The sequence below is a fragment of the Oratosquilla oratoria genome, chromosome 6 (assembly GCF_046742065.1).
Source record: "Oratosquilla oratoria isolate Oo_2021 chromosome 6, ASM4674206v1, whole genome shotgun sequence".
Lineage (NCBI taxonomy): Eukaryota > Metazoa > Arthropoda > Malacostraca > Stomatopoda > Squillidae > Oratosquilla > Oratosquilla oratoria.
This window is the reverse complement of record NC_134782.1, coordinates 67,588,805-67,610,130: the sequence shown is the minus strand read 5'-3', so window position 1 is coordinate 67,610,130 and position 21,326 is coordinate 67,588,805. Positions and strand designations below refer to the sequence as shown.

At 45.3% G+C, this 21,326-nt stretch overlaps 1 protein-coding gene across 8 annotated transcripts in view; it reads right to left on the bottom strand.

The window, feature by feature from the left end:
• The window catches only part of Blm (Bloom syndrome helicase), a 125,921-nt gene that overhangs the window by 5,781 nt on the left and 98,814 nt on the right, over positions 1–21,326 (bottom strand). For 7 of the 8 annotated variants that reach the window (XM_076187146.1, XM_076187147.1, XM_076187144.1 and 4 more), the window contains 5 exons: positions 18,733–18,920; positions 8,418–8,608; positions 7,747–7,877; positions 6,762–6,912; positions 4,102–4,128 (listed from right to left, as the gene is read on the bottom strand). In XM_076187146.1, the coding sequence (XP_076043261.1) occupies positions 4,102–4,128; positions 6,762–6,912; positions 7,747–7,877; positions 8,418–8,608; positions 18,733–18,920 (688 nt within the window). The remainder of the gene's footprint in view (positions 1–4,101; positions 4,129–6,761; positions 6,913–7,746; positions 7,878–8,417; positions 8,609–18,732; positions 18,921–21,326) is intronic. The other variant, XM_076187150.1, reaches the window with a different exon arrangement.

Sequence of the window (21,326 nt, the reverse complement as noted above, 5' to 3'; positions counted from 1 at the left end):
GGATGAGAGTGGAGTGTGTAAGGATAAAATGGGTGGGAGTGTATTTATGCCTTTTGACTTTGGCTACTTCCCTTGTGAGGTGGAAAAAGCCCTTGGTATATGCATGTAACAATAATAGTTATTACTTTGAATTTTACTGACTGGAAACCTGTAGCTCTAATGTCAAGTAGCCAAAAACAGTTCTCTTGCATGTCCGTATATCTATCTGGGAAGAGTTTAGACCATTATCTTTGTTAGTAGTGTGGATGGTTTTGTTTCAACATAATATGGCAGCAGAAAGACTAAGGATGAAAGCCGTTGTCAGTTGTTACTTCTCTTCATGGAAACAAGTTAAGAAACATTGTTCAATCAATCAACTGTTGCCTCAAGTTTCACCAAGTGGAAAACCCCCAACCCCACTGTGGCTGGCAACAGTCCTCAGAACCTCCTACAGATCTCTCTGGGAAGAAAGTTAGAACTGCTGTCTGGGTTGTATCTGTGTGGGATTGTTTCTATGTCACCAGCTGCAAATGGTAACAAAAGTACAGCTGCCAGTTGTCAGCTCCCATATGTGAAATAGCAGGGTTATAAATATCATCAACAGTCACCATCAGTTGGGGGGCATACACCAGGGAATGCATTGCTTCACTCACACGCTGGTGCCAGTCCTCAAGGTTTCTCCTAACAAGCTCCCATGCAGGCACCCTTCCCACTCCAAACACATCTCAACAGGTTCAATAAACTAAGAACAGATATAAATGACAAGGGAGGAATAAAGGAAGAAATTGATAATGATAAAGAGAAAGTAGGTACCCTACAAGCAGTGTGAAGAGATGAAAGTCAGTGAAAGCCGTGAAAGGAGTGTATGAAGCAATAATTATGTTTTTATGTATGGGAGTGAATCAATTGTGATAAAGGCAAGCACAGTCACACTGAAAAAAATTACATTGTTTTCTAAGGTCACATATATTGCACTGCATTGTATTTCATCCCTGAAACTTCACCAACATTTAAATCCTTGAAGACAATAATCAACCAAGGTCGAAAAATTTTTCCCTGATGCAAACCTGAGGTACTCCTTACACTAGGATACTCTCGCGTAGCGCGAATATTTCTACTGCGAAATTAAAATCCTCACTCTGTGGGTCTGGGCAACGCTTATCCTCAGTAAGGGGCCCCATTGGGGCAAGGGGGGGGGCCCTTGCCCTCCACCACAAGTCTCGCACACTATAACCATTCTCTGAGCCAGGTATGATTTAAGCACAAGGTTGTCAGGCAAGGAGAAGGAACTGTTTAGAGGGGTGGTTGAGGAGGGCCATTAAAGGTAAGGAGTACCTCAGGTTTGCATCAGGGAAAAATTAATTTTCCTGCGAAAATTACATTTGTTCCGAAGAATACAAACTCTTCGGTACTCCTTACACTAGGAGACTCGGACTTAGGAGGGAAGGAAGTTGTTATCTAGCCTGGGAAACCGCTGTAAGGAAAATCTAGTGTGCTAAGACTATGTTGACCAGACCCCTATAATCGTAATTGGGTGCAGGTTACTTCGCCGAGTGTGGGGTGAATGCACATACATACATACATACCCTTATACAGGGGGTGGTAGAGTCAAATCATGCACCCAGCTTACACCCATTCAAAACTCATTTGTTGTCCCTCCCATCTTGGCACTTGGTAGATGAAAGGTCATTCCAGTCTCCTGCTACACTACTTGGGTCAAGGGCAATGCAGCAAGAAATAGCACTTCCACAACAGGGACTGAAAGTCATTTTATCATGCATACCTCGTGTTGAAGAGGGATGGAGGGGTGGTGAATGGGAGTGGATTATGTGGGGATGAAATGGGTGGGAGTGGATTCATGCCCTTAACTTTGGCTACCTCCCTTGTAAGGGGGAAAAAGCATTTGGTATATATATATATGTACTTGTGTTGAAGGTCGATGGGATGGTGGTTCAAACTTTGTCACCTGCATAGTTGAACCAAGGGCATGGGTGATTAAATTCCATGCCACAAAGTCTTGTGATGCTGTGATGCATGGAAGGGAGTGGGTGGGGGGATAAAGGAGTATGTGTGAATGATATTTTGATGCAGCCCAAAGGGAATTTTCCGTCTCCTCTTTCTGCACGAGGGGACGGAGAAGGTTTGGTCACCGATTAAATGAAGGAGTCAAGAAAAGAGGGAGGGAGGCATGGTGACTGGGAGTGGAATATGTAGGGATGCAATGGGTGGGAGTGGATTTAAGCCTTTGACTTTGGCTACCTCCCTTGGTATATGAATGTATGCATGTACAAAGTCCTCTGTAAGGGGAACTGTCCAAGTTTCTCAATTGGGGGAAGTTTGTGATGTTAAAGCATATCTTCATCATCATTATTATTTTTCTTTTTTACAGAGCAGATTTTTGTGGTAAGGCAGATATGTGAGAAAGTTTTAGGAAAAGGTATAGATGTTTTTTGGGTCTTTATGGATTTGGAAAAAAATTATGACAGGGAAGGCACTATAGGAGGTATTGAAGATATGTGGGATAGGAGGAAAGCTGTTAAGAGCAGTCAAGAGTTTTTACAAGAGTACTATGTTGGACAGAAGATAGGGGTGAGTGGAGAATGGTTGTGTATGGATGATGCTGTGATGCAAGAAAGGGTGTGGGTGGGGGAGGGGTGGTGGTGGTGAGGAAGTACATGTGAATCATATTTTGATGCAACCTGAAGAGATTTCTTCCTGTCTTCTCTTTTTCTGCATGAGGGGACAGAGAAGGAGGGGTTGCCAATTAAATGAAGCAGCTTTGCTGTGGATGTGCTGTATCTTGCTACATTGCTTCTGACCCAGGGCAGTGGGTGAGATTCAGGGATGATTTGTCATCCAGGGGGAGCCAAGAAAAGAGAGATGGAGGGGTGGTGAATGTGAGTGGAGTATGTGGGGATGAAATGGGTGGGAGTGGAGATGAAATGGGTGGGAGTGCCTTTGACTTTGGCTACCTCCCTTGTAAGGGGAAAAAAAAGTTGTTGGTGTATGTATGTATGTATGTATGTATGTACTGTGTTAGAATTAGAAATGGAGAGAGTGAGTGGTTTGAGGTAAAAGTGGGACTTTGCCAGGGATGTGTCATGTCAACATGGCTCTTCAATTTATACATGGATGGGGTGGTGCGAGAGGTAAATGTAAGGGTAATGGGCCGGGGATTGGAGATGGTTAAAGATGGAAAAAATGGGAGATAAGCCAATTGTTTGCTGACAACACTGCACTTGTAACAGGATCAGAGGTGGGATTAAGGAAGTTACAGATGGAGTTTGGGAAGGTGTGCAAAAGAAGGAAGTTGAAGATAAATGTGGATAAAAGTAAGGTGATGAGATGTACAAGGGGAGATGATAGCAGCGAATTGGAAATGAGTATTAATGTAGAAAGATTGGAGGAAGTAGATAGCTTTAGATATTTGGGAGCAAATGTGGCAGGAAAAGGGGGAGTGGAGGTGGAGTTAGAATGTAGACTGAGAGAAACAAGTAAATGCCTTGGGGGATGAAAATGTAATGAGAAATAGACATTTGGGGAATGGATGCTAAGAAGAGATTATATGAAGGGGTGATTGTGCTGACACCACTGTATGGGGCAGAAACATGGAACATAAGAGAGGAAGAATTTAAATGTGTTTGAGATGAGGTGCCTGAGAAGTATGGTAGGGGTTACTAGGCTGGATAGAGTGAGAATCGAGGAGGTGAGCAGGAGAGTGGAGGTTGAAGGGGCGAGTAGAGAATGGTTACATATGAATGATGCTGAGGGGGGAGAGGAACAGGATGACCTTTCATCCCTGAGGTAGTGAGATAGGAGGGATGGATGAACAGGTCATCCAGGAGGAGCTAAGATAAAAGGGAGGGGGTGGAATGGGTGGGAATGGATTTCATGCCTTTGTTTTTGGCTACCTCCCTTGTAAGGAAAAAAAAAAGCCATTGGTATATGTACATGTGTACATTGTGGGTGTCTTCTTTGACTTGGCCACCCCCTTTATAAGGATAGGGAATTTTCACAGCTATAATTCATAAATATGAATGAAGAATTTCCAAAACCACACCAAATACCATGCATACACTCTGCACTATTAGTCTGGCTACTGGAACAGTAAATGTTACTTACCCTTTTGATCTGCCCCTTGCACTTTTGCTATTCAAGGAATAAAACAAACATTAGACATCTTAAAGTTATATTTTCTTCAGTGTGTTTATCCAACTCAATCCTGTTCTTCATGAGAATTCAGTTCTGTTTCTTTCTATCAGAAGGCTACCATACAAGTAGGTCTAATATTAAAAGGCTATGCAAGGACTACACACAATATATGTATGAGTTATACATGTACTGCTTTTTGAAAGATAATTCTAATAATTAAAGTCATGCTCTACACAATATATTACTTCATGAGTTTAAAGGAGAGAAAAAAAAAAAAAAGAAAAAAAAAAAAATCAAAGAAAAAAGCCTGTTCTACTCAACAAACCCAGAAAGTGTTAGGACAAAATATACATTATCAATAAACAATAAGAACAGAAAGTCTATTTAAAGGTTATGTAATACAACCCAAAATACTGGCATAAAGAGGTAACTGAAATGTCAATAAAAATTTTGTTTTTTGTCTTTACCAATACTTCTGAGCTCTTATGCATACTTTTAATCTCCCCATCAACCAGCATATACAAAAGTGCAGCCCATTCTCTCTTACTGAAATGACTCAGTTAACTGCTTCTCAAACAGTATACTATTTTCTATCCCATCTCTATCATCATCATCCTTTCATAATTTTCAATCACTCCATCAAATATTTGTCATCCCCTTCAACCATTCTTTTTCTAATCCTGCCCACAGTGTATTGTATTGGATGAAGTGGCCTTGCTGTGGATATGGTGTGTCTTGCTACTGACCCTGGGCAGTAGGTGAGATGTAGGGATGATCCATCATCCAGGAGGAGTCAAGAAAAGAGGAAGGGGTGTGAATGGTAGTAGAGTATGTGGGGATGAAATGGGTGGAAGTGGATTTGTGCCTTTGACTTTGGCACTTCCCTTGTAAGGGGGAAAAAGCCCTTGTTATATGTGTGTATGTGTACCAACAATGAATAAATCCTTGTGGTGATTCTGTGATCACCCCATGCCAGAGCATTTTCAAAATGTATCAACATCCTGGAAGCTAGCTGGCTGAGCGGGTTAGGGTGTCGTTACTTGCAATGAAGGTCGAGGGTATGGTTGTTCGAATCCTGCCACCGGCAAATTTGAAACAAGGGCATGGTTCATTAAATTCTATGCTACAATGTCCTCTGTGAGGGGCACTGTCCTAGCCTTCTGATAGGGGGGAGTTTGTGATGTTAAACCACATCATCATCAACATCCTCACCTACATCACGATGTGCATTTCCAAAGGGCTGGACCTCAGGGACAGAGCTCAAGGCCTCTCAACTTTGACTATTTCTCTTCCAACTTTTTTACACAAGGAGAGCTGACAACCAGCAACTGCTCCTCTTCTGACATAGATATGGATCCACATTAATCCAACACAGACAACAGTCTAAAATTTCTTCCCAGAGAGGTCTATGGAAGGGTCTAAGGACTGATATTGATTACTGTCAGGCCGTGGGTTTCCAGTCAAAAGCTCAAGAGGACATTTATTATATTTTTCATATTTTAGTATATATTCTGTTGGTAGTAGCTCCTGTGTTCTGGACATCATAAAAGGTGATTAAACGGGCTAGAATATAGGGCCTATAAACCATATCTTTCCTGTAATTTTTTCCTATGTAAGGTATGGACCAAAAAAAAATATATATGCTCTAACTCAGCCCCTAAAGGTCTTTGTATGCATTTATCTAACTGTAGTATATGGGAGAGGAGCAACATTCATGGGATTCTATTTCTTTCTCTCCAAGCCTCAAAATCATGTATGGTTCCAACTTGGAACAACCTCTACTTGACTTGTAAATCATCCTAAAGGCTTGTACACGCTAACCTATTCTTGATTCCTAGTCCATGCATACATCCATACCATTTTGCATTCTTGTACTTGTAGCCTCATCCACAATTTTTTTTTTTTTTAACCCCTTCCATACGGTGCCGCACACGTAGGCGTCATGGGGAGCGAGTGTATTCGCGAGGCTGCCATATCGGCGTCTTGATTATATTTATTGTAGTCGCCCCTCCATAATGACATTCTTTCTAATTCTTTTGTAATCACATTTTCTATGGTTATCAAAATTCACGGGTGAAGAGAGAATGATCGATATAAGCGGTGACTATATTTTATGATGCGAGTATTATTACGACACGTCGTACGGCTGGCATTGGCTGCTGCCACCGAGATCTAAGTCCATGACGCCTACGTGTGCGGCACCGTATGGAAGGGGTTAATATATAATTTCATTTGATACACATTCCCATTTCCTACTTTAGTATCTGGTTGTCATCTTTCTATTACTCTGTTCTTTTCTCTCTTATTTTAGTATCGAAGCCAACACCTTCAGATTTCAGTTCTTGACCATCCCTCCTCCATCCTAACAATCTGTACCCTGATTAAGATCTTCTTTGAACTTAACCTTCATCCTTTACAGCTGGTCCAAGAGGATAGGATGAGAGATTGGAGGCAACACATTGATTGGGCATGTATTTACCTAGTTGCATTATACTGGAAGAAGCTATGCTCGTAATGACCTATCTTTGTATGAGCTTACATGCATGAAATGCCCAGATGTTAACAAATACACTGTGTGCATAAGCCTTATATCAGCATACAGAGGACTACTCTAAAACTGATGCACTTACCCTCTTGTCCTGCCTCGGCTTGATCGTCCGCTTGAAAAGTATGGAGAGGCATCTTGCTCTGGGGCAGATATATTCCCTAACCACCCTGATTCCTCAAAGGATTCCTGACTGTGGCCAAACTCTTCTTCATCTGCCCTTTCACTGAGAATAACTGGAAAGAGAAAAGTCAGTAAAGCTGTTGTCCATTTTTTCTTTCTTTCTTCTTTTCCTTTTTTAACCTGTATGTCATTACCCACAAAGCTAGGTGGCTAGACCAGGGAGAAAGACCAAGAGTCACTGGTAGCTAGCCCAGTTACCAAAGTGTACCTAACCATTCCCACCCAATCCCACCCCATCCTCAATTGTTCTTTCCTATGCCTTTCTTCTTGTAAATTACCTTCTGGGAAATGAGGCTGTTCACTTTTAACATCCTCTATCCCCTCCTCTGACCACCTGGTGACAAAAGAGCACACCCACACTGATACAAGAACAACAACAAACCAACATTTCCTCCCACAATGTTCTACAGGAGGGCCCAAGGCCCACTACTTTAGGTTTCCAGTTACTAAAACTCAATGTATACTTTGACTTGGGAACCTTCCTTACAAGGGGAAAAAGGCTGCTGGCATATACAAACATTACTCCCCTCTATCCAAATGCCTTGCTGCATTGCTTTTGACCTGAGAAGTGTGACGGGGCAGGGTGACACTTTATCCCCAAGATCCGGAGATGGATAGAATGGTTGAATGGGTTTTATTGGTGTATGATGTGGTCAGAAGGGGGCTCCTTCATTCACAAGGAGCTACGATAAAAGAGACAATAAATTGGTGTGGAATGGGTGTACATGTCTAAGATAGCTATCCCCCTTATAAGTAACAAAGTGCCTTTTGGTATATGCACATATGTATGTATATACTGTATGTATGAATTATGTGGGAGTGTACTTCGACTTGTCTCCTTCCTTCATGCAATACATGCAATAAGTACATAATTTTGTGAACATTACCAAGTTTTTGGGCAGCATATCGCTGTGTCACTTCCAAAAGAGCTCCTCCATATTTGAAGTAGTTGGCTTGTGTAACATGAGGAATCTTTAGCATTTCCTCCTCACTTTCTGGCATGGACTGCGACATATGCCTGCACATATAGTAATGTATACACAATTAAATCTAGATAAATTAGGTTACGGCAGATTACTTTAATATGAGGCATTTAGTCATATATATGATGATACTGAAAAGTAAAATTTTGAAGATTCAAGAACTTAAAAAAGATATCTGTACATATCTTGACCTGTATGAATGTAATGTTGTTTAGTTTTGTACACCACAGAAGTCATCTTAACATTCTTGTATATTCCTCGCTGTTATACAAATTACACCCATCCTTGCTCTTATGAATCTATCTGTGTTTATCTCTCACTTGATGCAACACCACACTGAAGACACATATCACTTCATCCAACACTGCCCCACACTAACAACTAACACAGCACACACTAGCACAAAAACACAATAGAGTATTTCTTCCCACAGTGACTTAACCCTTGATATCTCTGCATGATCTTCAATCACTTCTTCATAACCTCCTGCAATCCCTATGGACACCTCAGCATAACTGAAGTTCCTCATTCTTTTCCAAGACCAACACATTACTGATAAATACACTGCTACAAACCTGAGAGCAGCCAAGTTGACAATATTGGTATAGGAAACTTGGCGTGCTTCTGCAAGAGCCTTGACCGTGTCCAGAAGGCAGTTGTAACATTCCTCCTGGAGTTGTTTTAACTCGTCATCATCTGCCACACCCTCTGTTTCTGCTGTCTTTGTTTCGTTTCCAGCTCTTCTCTCCTGGATTTCAAACATCACCTACAAAAGATATAAAATTATGTGAATTCAAAATATTCAATTAGTCCATTGTCCCTGGTCTCTTTTACAGGAGACCCTGCAGCCTTCAGGTAACAGGCTAAAGTAAAAACTGAAAAAAAAGGAGAGAAAAAAAAAAAAAAAAAAAAAAAAAAAAAAAGAGAGATAGAGAGAGAGAGAGAGAGAGAGAGAGAGAGAGAGAGAGAGAGAGAGAGAGAGAGAGAGAGAGAGAGAGAGAGAGAGAGAGAGAGAGAGAGAGAGAGAGGGGGGGCATGGCATGAGGAACCTGGACTCATCCATATATATATATATACATATATATATATATATATACATATATATATATATATATATAAAGTATATATATATATATATTCATATATATTCATATATATATATATTTATATATATTTATATATATATATATATATATATATATATATTTATACATATATATACATATATATATTTTTATATATATATATATTTATATATATATATATATATATATATATATATTTTTTTTTTTTTGGGGGGGGGGGTCAAATCCCTATGCCTTAGGGCTTTTTTTTGGGGGGGGGGGGGGATAATTTTGGTCACTTGCTTTAACTGGGCCATCATCTCACCCACAGGCCAAGAGCCGCGAGGCCTCCTGCAGATCTGACTTGGCTTGGACACCCCTTAGCCCAAAGGTGTAGGCACCAGAGGCAGAAAGGTGAAATAAAAAAAACTTTCAACACTGGCTGAGCCCCATGCACATGCTATACCATTAGGTCCAGGTTCTTTACATCTGTCTCACAGTGCCTGTGAGGTATATGTGAGAGAAAAGAGAGAGAGAAAAGAGAAAAGAACGAGAATGAGGAATCTAGGGCCTGGTCTTGAGACCAAGCATTAGCCATTTGGTGATGCAATTTCACGTGAAGTTGAGGACATTGTTGGGTTTTGAAGCTGATCAATCAACCAATCTGTTGCTCCAAGGCTCTCTTGCAGGATACCCTGGGAGAGGATTATCTCTGATATTCATCTTACAGGACCATCACCGTTTATGTCCCACACTAATCCAACTTCTGCAACTGGTTATAAAATGTAATCCATATATAATAACATGTGCACATACTACATACATATACCAAAGGCTTTTCCCTCCTTACAAGGGAGGTAGCCAAAAAACAAAGGCATAAAATCCATTTTCACCCATTCCATCCCCATATACTCCACTCTCACCCACCACACTCCCTCCCTATTATCATGGTTCCTCCTGGATGACAGGTCATCCCTGCATCTCGTCCACTGCCCTGGTTAAGAAGCAGTGTCAAAAGACACACCACATCCACAGCAAGGCCACTTCATTAAATCATCGACCCCCCTCTCTCCATGCCCTCATGCAGAAATCCCTTCGGGCTGCATCAACTTATTTTTTCCACATACTCCCTCACCCGCCATCCCACACCCACTCCCTTTCATGCATCACAGCATCATCCATACTCAACTACTCTAGATTCACCCCTATCTTGTCTTCTCCTATCCTTCCTCAACAGACATTCCCCTCTTTCCCAATGACCCTTTTACCCTATCCATCCATCTCATCCTAGGTCGCCCCCTCATGTTCACTCCTTCTACCAATACCTTCCAAACCTCTTTCCATGTGTCCAAACCATTCCAATACTCTTTTATCAACCCTATTTCCCAACTCCCTTTCCAGCCTCATTTTCCTCCTCACCTCCTCTTTTCTCACTCTATGTAGCCTAGTAACCCCTATCATATTTCTCAGGCATCTCATCTCAAACATATTTCTACTCATCCTCACTATGTTCCATGTTTCTGCCCCCATACAGTGCTGTCAGCACAATCACCCCTTCATACAATCTCCTCTTAGTATCCATTCCCAAATGTCTGTTTCTCATTACACTTGTTAACCCACCAAGGCATTTACTTGCTTCTCTCAATCTACATTCTACCTCCACCTTCACTCCTCCCTTTCGTGCCACATTCGCACACAAATATCTAAAACTATCCATTTCTTCCAGTCTCTGTTAATACTCACTTCCAGTCTGCTACCACTTTGTCCCCTTGTACATCTTATCACCTTACGAGTACTTTTACCCACATTTATCTTCAACTTCTTTCTTTTGCACACATTCCCAAACTCTGTCACTAACTTCCTCAATCCCTCCTCTGATCCTGCTACAAGCACAGTGTCATCAGCAAACAATAACTGGCTTATCTCCTACTTTTCTCCATTTTCTTTAACCATCTCCTATCCCCAACCCATTACCCTTCCATTTCTGATTCTAACACAAGCTCTACAACTCTTAGCAGCTTTCCTCCTATCCCATATATCTGCAATACCTCCCTCAGTGCCTTCCTGTCTATCCTGTCATAAGGCTTTTCCAAATTCAAAAAGGCCCAAAAAACATCCTTACCTTTTCCTAGATCTTTTTCACATATCTGTCTTACCACAAAAATCTGATCCACACAAATCCCATCTGTCCTAAACCCACACTGTTCGTTACCAATTACTCCCTCTGTTCCTCTCCTAATCCTCTCAATCAAGATCCTCCCACAGGCCTTCCCAACTACACTTAATAAACTGATCCTTCTGAAATTATTACACTCACACTTGTCCCCTTTTCCCTTGTAAAGTGGAACTATACAGGCACTCCTCCAGTCTTCCTGCACTCTACTCTCTTTTAGACAAACATTAACTAACTTCATCAGCCAGTCCACCATCACTATACTTCCTCTTTTTAGACATTCTGCATGGCACCCATCCAACTCAGGTGACTTACCTGCTCTCATCTTTTTAACAACTGCCTTCACTTTATCTTTCCTTGTTTCTCCTCCATTTTCCTCACTCATCACAGTCATTTTCTTAGCACTTCCAACTGCAACTACCTTTCCCTCCCTATCCTCCTTCATATGTAGCAACTCCCTAAAATACTCTGTCCATCTTCCTCTTACTGCCATCTCTTCCAATATCATCTCTCCATCTGCACCTTTTACCTTTTCTTCTCTACTTGATTCGTCTCCTCTTCCTACCTTAATTTCTTTCCAAAATGTAATTTTCGCAGGAAAATTAATTTTTCCCTGATACAAACCTGAGGTACTCCTTACACTAGGATACTCTCGCGTAGCGCGAATATTTCTACTGCGAAATTAAAATCCTCACTCTGGGTCTGGGCAACACTTATCCTCAGTAAGGGGCCCCATTGGGGCAAGGGGGGGGGCCCTTGCCCTCCACCACAAGTCTCGCACACTATAACCATTCTCTGAGCCAGGTATGATTTAAGCACAAGGTTGTCAGGCAAGGAGAAGGAACTGTTTAGAGGGGTGGTTGAGGAGGGCCATTAAAGGTAAGGAGTACCTCAGGTTTGTATCAGGGAAAAATTAATTTTCCTGCGAAAATTACATTTGTTCCGAAGAATACAAACTCTTCGGTACTCCTTACACTAGGAGACTCGGACTTAGGAGGGAAGGAAGTTGTTATCTAGCCTGGGAAACCGCTGTAAGGAAAATCTAGTGTGCTAAGACTATGTTGACCAGACCCCTATACATTCCCCTCACTTTGAAGTGCACCCCTTTCTGTTCCCTGGAGTGGAGACAGAAAGGTTATAATCACTTTTGTACCACTGAAGGGCTTGAATTGATTCCCTTGGAATGCTTGAGAGCCCGCGGGTGAGGTAAGGGAATGTAAGAGTATGAGAAGGATTTTAGAAAGTTATCCCTGCAGTTGCCGAGCCAGAACCTGGATGAGTTGTCAGGGTCGGCTGTGTGCTCTTGAGGAGGGGTATATCATTTTCAGGACTTCTTGGGCGGCCACTATGGGGCCCAAAGATAAGTTCCCTAAAGATTCCCGCATAACTTCTTTGAGGTAAAAGGAAGTGAACGTATTCTGGCTCTTCCATATACCTGCTTGAAGAACCTGGTTGACTGACCGATTCTTACTGATGACTAGGGAGGTCCCTACTGCCCTCAGGTCATGGGCAATCTGTGTGGTTCATGTCGCAGGCTCTGCGGATGACTTCCATTGTCCAGTAAGAAATGGAATTCTTAGTGATGGGCTACCTTTAGTAGAGATGAACAACCACTTTAATTCTGGTCGAAGATGTTCGGTTCTCTTGAGGTAGGTCCGGATGGCTTGTACCGCCGAGAGGGAGATCTTCCTGGACTTCCTGAGGACGTGGAAGGAGGCGATCTCAGGAATGGTGGCTCGAACTGGGACTAACTTCCTGGAGTGGCACCATTTTGCAAAGGCGCATTTCCCTTGATAAAGGTTAGCTGAGGAAGAGCAAATAGGAGCGGACATGTCCTCAACCACTTCTCTGGGAAAACCCTTCTTTAGGAGGATCTGGACTATAGTCTGAACGCGTGAAGATTGAGTGCTGAAGGGTTCTTGTGCCAAGGCCCGTTGATGGGTGGATACAGAAGATCTGGTCTTCCCTGAAGGGCCAGAGGCTCTTCTACTGCTAGCTAGAGGGCGTCCGGAACCATGGGGCTTCGGGCCACCAAGGAGCGATCAAAGTCATCCGAAGGTAGGATGCGTGTCTTGCTCTGAGGAGTACCTTCTGGAGCAAGGGAATGGTGGGAAAGCGTAGGAGTCCAGGTTGTCCCAACTTTGCAGAAGAGCGTTTTCTCCTGCTGTCAGAGGATCCAGGAAAGGGCTGAAATATATTGGGAGTTGGTGATTCCATCTCATTGCAAAAAGGTCCACTAGAGGGGAGCCCCATTTGCTGAGGATGAAGTTCGCTACCTCTCGATAGAGGGACCATCTGTGTTGATTATCTGATTCTTCCTGCCGAGGTGGTCCGCCCAGACACTCCTCTTCCCCGGGATGTAACGGGCTTTGAGTGACACCTGGAGATTCTTGGCTAGGTTGAGGATGTCCATCATCAGAAGGCATAGTTCCTGGGAGACTGTGCCCCCCTTGCTCGTTTAGGTAGGCTACTACCAAGGAATTGTCCGACATTATGCCCACTACTTTTCCTGAGACTTGATCCTTGAAGTGACGGAGAGCCAGGAGTACTGCTTTCAACTCAAGCCAATTGATATGGGCTGTCCGCTCGACTGTGGACCAGGAACCGCTGATGTGATCGTCGTTGAGGTGGGCTCCCCAGCCCTCCTTGGAGGCATCGGAGAACAGGAGGACTTCGGGGGGAGATGGGCCGAGGGGCATCCCCATGAGAAGGTTGCATGGGCCTTCCACCAGAGAAGAGAATCCTTGACTTCTTCGGTGAGGGAGATGTGTTGTAGGGGTTCTCCCTCTTGCGGGGCCCACTGAGACTTGAGGAGCCGCTGTAGCGGTCGCATTCTTTGTCTACTCCAGGGGATTAATTTCTCTATGGAGGCCATATGGCCCAGGAGGATTTGGCATTGTGTAGCCGTCAGGAACCTGGTCGATAGTGCCTGTGCAACTAGAGATGCGAGATTCGGGATCCCCTTTCCTACTGGGAAGGATTCCATTAGGGAGGAGTCCAGGACCATACCCAGGTACGTGACTCTCTGTTCTGGTAAGAAATCTGACTTTTCCGGGTTGACTACTGTGCCCAATTTCAGGACAAAGGTTAGGACCATTCTCAGGTGTTCTTGGCATAGCTGGGCGGAATGCATCTTGGAGGTCCAGCGACACCATGAAGTTCCCTTCCCTGATAGACGCCCTTACGGACTCTGGGGTGGCCATTCGGAACTTCGTCAGGGAAAAGGAACTTGTTGAGTGGAGACAAATAGATGACTGGTCTCCACACCCCTGTTGTCTTTTCTACTAGGAATAGCCGTGAGAAGAACCCTGGGTCCGGAGTCGAGACTTCCACTAAAGTTCCTGTCTGGAGCAGAACGGAGGATTCCTCCGCTAGGGCCCGCCCGCGAGCCGAGTCCGGGTGGAAGCTGCTGACTTGGATGGGATAGAGGGAGAGGTTTGGGACAGTGGAAAAGGGAAGACAATAGCCCGTCTTAATGACTTAGTAGGTCCAGTCTTCCGCCCCGGCCTCTTCCCATGCTCTCCAGTAGAGGGAGAGGCAACCCCCTATCTTGTGCGGAGGGGCTGGCGAATTCCTAGGAGTCCTGTGGGGGAGTCCGGAGCCTCTATAATGTTTGCGTCGAGGATCTCGGAGTCCACCATATCCGGGGGAATCAGCGCGTGGGTGAGCATAAATCTCCCTGAGGAGGGGGTCACTGGGGTTCCCCGAGGATGGTGTCTCTCCTGTGGGACTCGAAGTTGGCTCAGGACGTTGAGAGACAGGAAACCTGATGCTTCAGGGCTCTGCTCGCGCTTGCCAAAAAGCCTGGAGGTCGCATTCTTCCTGGGGTTGTAGTGCGGGTAAGAACTCCCACGCCGAGGCAAGGAGGCGTTCTAGCCAGGAGTTCACCGCCAGGGACAGAGCCAGTGATTGAAGGTGGGAGCTGACTTCCCTGCCAGAGAGGAGGACGTTTCGCCTGCGCAGCGACTCGGCGTCCGCCTAACCAGCTCTGGTAACCTCGCCGGGATCGAGGCTGCTCCGAGGGTTGACCCCGATGGGGTGTAGAAGCGCTTCTGGTGTTCCAATGGGACCGGAAGCCAACGCGTCTTCTCGGTCGTCCTTGTTGCGAGAGCGTCGGAGGCCTGGGCCATGGCTCTCGCCGTCTGCGTACTCCATGGAAGGTGGAGGGGAGGAGGCTGGGCTTTCTGAGAGTTGGCCGTCATGAAGATGTCAGACTCGAATGTGGCTTCCTCTGCTTTCGGGTGGCCCAGTCGATTCGCCCTCCAAACCCTCGCGAGGACGTCCGAGAAGGAAGGAGGGACCACCATCGAGGATTCCGACTGGGAAACGGGAGGGGAAAGGGAGCGTGCCCCCCCCCCCCTACGGAGCTGTGGACATCGTCGTCGGCGTAGGAGGGGTCGGCACGGGCAGAGAGGAACCTCACGCTACCATCCCGGTCACTGATGGGTACAGAGGGGGGCCGAGCAAGTGGAAGATGGTCGAGGGGGGCCCTTGGGGGCGGTGACTCCTCACGAGCTTCCGTGCGGTGCACGAACCGCGCTTGAGAAGCGCGGAAAAATTCCCGTTGGGCCTCCATCTGTTCCTTCAACGTAGTGACGAGTGAACAGAGAGTGGGGAGGAGGTCCGGGGAATGTCCGGGGAATGTCCACTTGGTGAGTCCCGCCTGGGTGCGGATGGTCCGGGAGACGCCAAGGGGAGACTGCCTCCAATGGACGAAGCTGAGTCACCCACGACGAACGCGCGCGTGGGCACATCTCGGGCTTCCTGCCCACCGGGCATAGAAAGGGTTCCGGCGATGACCCGGCTCGTCTGACGACGGGTGGAAGGTGGATGTGGGGGACCACCTGAGGAGAAGAGGCCGACGCGCTCCGAATCTCCGAACTCGGCTCCTTTGGCCGTGGGGGGGCGGAGCCGCCGGACGCATCCGGGAAAAATCTCGTACCCGGGGGGGGGTTCGCGGGGGCGGCTATGTACAACCATTCCGTTTACTACGCTTAGGAGGGGGGAGACAACTGTCCGCGTCCTCCGCCGACGTAGCATCCGGTCAGCGAGAAATACCGCGTCTGCAACCTCGTCCCTGATCTCTGTCCCTGTGAGCAAAGGGCATGGAAGGTCACCGTTGATCACCCGGCTCTTTGTGCGTACTGCGGGATTCCTGAGTAGAAGAGACTAAGGGGCTCTTTGCCCCCCCCCCCTTTGTCCGTGCCGGCGTCGAGTTTCGGGGGCAGCCGCAAGCGACCACATCCGGGAAAAATGTCATACAGGAACGGTAGCTAGCGGTGGTGTTGACGCGCATGTCCGGCTACGCTAACCGTCCTGGTTTGAAGGAAGAGGACAACTTGGCCTGAGAATGACTCGAAGTGGCGTTGTACCACCTTCCTGGCGACTGTTGAGTTTCTGGGATGGGCGAGGGCAAGCCGCAAGCGACCACATCCGGGAAAAGCTCGTACAGGAACGGTAGCTAGAGGTGGCCTTAGGCGCATGTCCATCTACGCTAACCGTCCAAGTTTAAAGGAATAAAGGACAACTTGGCTTCCTGTCTACTACGCCGTGGAGGAGGGAGAGAATGCTCGTCTCCTCCGAAGCCGTAGGCCGCCTTCCCATGTTTTTGGGGGGGTGAAGAGGGAAGCCATTTTCTATGCGTGCGCACCTTTCCCTTTATCTCCCTGCGGCGAAACCACAACAATACTGGAACCAGATTCCATACAGGAACGGTAGCTAGCGGTGGCGTTGACGCGCATGTCCGGCTACGCTAACCGTCCTGGTTTGAAGGAAGAGGACAACTTGGCCTGAGAATGACTCGAAGTGGCGTTGTACCACCTTCCTGGCGACTGTTGAGTTTCTGGGATGGGCGAGGGCAAGCCGCAAGTGACCACATCCGGGAAAAGCTCGTACAGGAACGGTAGCTAGAGGTGGCCTTAGGCGCATGTCCATCTACGCTAACCGTCCAAGTTTAAAGGAATAAAGGACAACTTGGCTTCCTGTCTACTACGCCGTGGAGGAGGGAGAGAATGCTCGTCTCCTCCGAAGCCGTAGGCCGCCTTCCCATGTTTTTGGGGGGGTGAAGAGGGAAGCCATTTTCTATGCGTGCGCACCGTTCCCTTTATCTCCCTGCTTAACGCGGTCACTACTGCGAAGAGAATGGTTATAGTGTGCGAGACTTGTGGTGGAGGGCAAGGGCCCCCCCCCTTGCCCCAATGGGGCCCCTTACTGAGGATAAGTGTTGCCCAGACCCAGAGTGAGGATTTTAATTTCGCAGTAGAAATATTCGCGCTACGCGAGAGTATCCTAGTGTAAGGAGTACCGAAGAGTTTGTATTCTTCGGAACAAACATCTTTTTATTACATACATACATACATATACCAAGGCTTCTTACCCCTTACAAGGGAGGTAGCCAAAAAGGAAAAGGCATAAAATCATTAACACCCATTCCATCCCTGAATACACTCCACACCCCTCCACCCTCCCTCTTATCTTAGCACCACCTGGATGACAGGTCATTCCTGCACCTTGTCCACTGCCCTGGGTCAGAAGCAGTGTCGCAAGACACAACACATCCACAGCAAGGCCGCTTCATTAAATCAGCGACCCCCCTCTCTGTCCCCCCCATGCATAAAAGGAGAAAACGGGGAGAAATCCCTTCGGGCTGCATCAAATTTTGTTCACACATGCTACCTCACCCCCCATCCCCCTGCCCATTCCACCTCATGCATCACATCATTCATATACAACCATTCTCCATTCACCCCTGTCTTCTGTCTTCTCCCATCCTTCCTCAACAGACATTCCCCTCTTCCCCAAAGCCCCCTTCACCCCATCCATCCATCTCATGCTAGGACGTCCCCTCATGTTCACTCCCTCCACATCTGCCTTCCATACCTCTTTTACCAGTCTTTCTTCACTCATTCTTTCAATGTGTCCAAACCATCCCAATACTCTTTCATCAACCCTATCTCCCAACTCCCTTTCCACCCTTGTTCTCCTCCTCACCTCCTTATTTCTCACTCTATCTAGCCTAGTAACCCCTATCATACTTCTCAGACACCTCATCTCAAACACATTCAAACTCCTCTCTTCCTCTCTTATGTTCCATGTTTCTGCCCCATACAGTGCTGTTGGCACAATCACTCCTTCATACAGTCTCCTCTTGGCATCCATTCCCAAATGTCTATTCCTCATTACACTTTTTAATCCACCAAGGCATTTACTTGCTTCTCTCAATCTACATTCTACCTCCACCTTCACTCCATCCACCTTTTCCTGCCACATTTGCACCCAAGTATCTAAAACTATCCACTTCCTCCAGTCACTCTCCCTTATTGCTCACTACCAGTCTGCTGCCACTTTCACCCCTTGAACATCTCATCACCTTACTTTTACCCACATTTATCTTCAGCTTTCTTCTATCACACACTCTCCCAAATTCTGTCACCAACTTCCTCAATCCCTCCTCCTCTTTTTATTACTTTCAAAAATTTCTGTCATACTCATACCACATTTCAAATCTGCTCTCCCCTTTGCCTCCTTTATCTTATGCTATACTTCTCTCCTTTTTTTCTTGGTACCTCTCATATGATTCCCTCATCCTTTTTTGTAGCATGTACTACTTATGTTAAAATCTGCGTAACTAAAATGGTCTGTGTTAAACTTTACCTTCTTATCTTTACTGAGCAACTCTTGTGCCATGTGACCAACTCTTACATACGCCAGGGCAATCTCATTTTGGTTGACTATGAGGTCCTCTTTCAAATAACCTTCTAAAACCAGCTTTCTCATCAGCCGCTCCGAATCAGTGCGCGACCATGTCTTGCCTACACCATGAAGAGGATGCCGATTGTGTCCTTCAAAGAAATTTAAAACATAGTGATTACATCCTCAATACAAATACAAAGGATTACAAAGGAAGAGCATACCAACAAGAGAGCTTTTAGTTTCTAACAAAATAAAAGATTGCAATGTCTTAAAGTGTACCTCTTTATAACCATGTTGTGGGTGCATGCTTTCATTTGGCTACCCCCTTACAAGGGGGAGAAGGACATTGGTATACAAAAAAAAAAAAAAAAAAAAAAAAAAAAAAAAAAAAAAAAAAAAAAAAAAAAAAAAAAAAAAAAAAGAGATGTTCTCTTGAGAACTTTATGATTTTTTTTTTTTAAATGATGAACACATACCAATACTTGACATTCTGCATGTTACAATGCCTTCCCAGCCAACCTTACAATAGTTATGGTTGTTACTTAACCACTTCAGTGAGATGATCCCTACATAGGTGTCATGAGGTACGACTGGGTACACAAGGATGCAGGCATCAGTGTCTTGATTATATACATATATTTGTAGTTGTACAAGAGTTACCTCCAGATTCTGTGAAATGGTTTGATCTCATTGTCTGGGTTTATTATTACTGAGAGTAAAAGAGAATGAGTAATACAGCAGTGACTTTATATCTTATAATGTGAGTAGTGTGATGAATTGTACATATGGCAGCCAATGCTGCGCATGAAAATTTGACTTGTACTGATGTGGTTCATCTATTTGGTCACAGATCATTATTCCACCTACCTATATACCATGGGCTTTTTCCCCACCTATAAGGGAGGTAGCCAAGTCAAAAGGTACATACCCACTCCCACCTATTCCACTCCCATCCACCACATTTTCCTCTCTCTCACCTTAGTTCCTTGTGGATGAAGGGACATTCCTGTCTTCTGCCCACTGCCCTGGGTCAGAAGCAATGCAGAAAGACACATACATACATATACCAAAGGCTTTTCCCCCCTTATAAGGAGGTAGCCAAAAAACAAAGGCATAAAAACCATTCCCACCCATTCCATCCCCAATACACTCCACTCCCCTCCACCCTCCCCCTTTTCTTGGCACCTCCTGGATGACAGGTCATCCCTGCATCTTGTCCACTGCCCTGGGTCAGAAGCAATGTTGCAAGACGCAGCACATCCATAGCAAGGCTGCTTCACTATATTGGCGGCCCCCTGTCCATTCCCTCATGCAGAAGAGGAGAAGATGGGGAGAAATCCCTTTGGGCTGTGTCAAATTTTTCTCACACAGAATATATACAGAACTATACATACACGAGTTTAAAACTAAACTGGACGTGGAGAGATGTGAAAACGGGTCACAACGAGCATAGCTCCCGTCCCGTAAAATACAACTAGGTAAATACATACTATCTCACCTCCCATCTCCCCACCCATTCCACCTCATGCATCACAACATCATCCATATACAACCATTCTCCATTCACCCCTGTCTTCTGTCCTCTCTCGTCCTTCCTCAACAGACATTCCCCTCTTCCCCAAAGCCCCCTTCACCCCATCCATCCATCTAATCCTAGGTCGCCCCCTCATGTTCACTCCTTCCACATCTGCCTTCCATATCTCATTTACTAGTCTTTCTTCACTCATTCTTTCAATGTGTCTAAACCATCCTAATACTCTTTCATCCACCCTATCTCCCAACTCTCTTACCACACCCGTTCTCCTCCTCACCTCATTTCTCACTCTATCCAGCCTAGTAACCCCTATCATACTTCTCAGACACCTCATCTCAAACACATTTAAACTCCTTCTCTCTTCCTCTCTTATCTTCCATGTTTCTGCCCCATACAGTGCTGTTGCCACAATAACTCCTTCATAAAATCTTCTCTTAGCATCCATTCCCAAATGTCTATTTCTCATTACACTTTTTAATCCACCAAGGCATTTACTCACTTCTCTCAATCTACATTCTACCTCCACCTCCACTCCACCCTTTCCTGCCACATTCACACACAAGTATCTAAAACTATCCACTTCCTCCAGTTGCTCTCCCTTAATGCTCATTTCCAGTCTGCTGCCACTTTCACCCCTTGTACATCTCATCACCTTACTTTTACCCACATTTATCTTCAATTTTCTTCTTTCACGCACTCTCCCAAACTCTGTCACCAACTTCCTCAATTCCTCCTCTGATGCTGCTACAAGTGCAGTGTCGTCCACAAATAACAGCTGGATCACCTCCCACTTTTCTCCATTTTCTTTAACCATTTCACTCCAGGCCAAAATCTCGCGGGCAGCATTAGCTGCCAGACGTACAATGTTGCGTCATAATACTCACATTATAAAAAATAAAGTCACCGCTGTATCGATCGTTCCCTCTTTCACCCATGAATTTTAATAACCAGAGAAAATATGATGAAGCCAGTTTACAGAGTATGGGGGTCACGCAGGTACAACTACAATAAATATAATCAA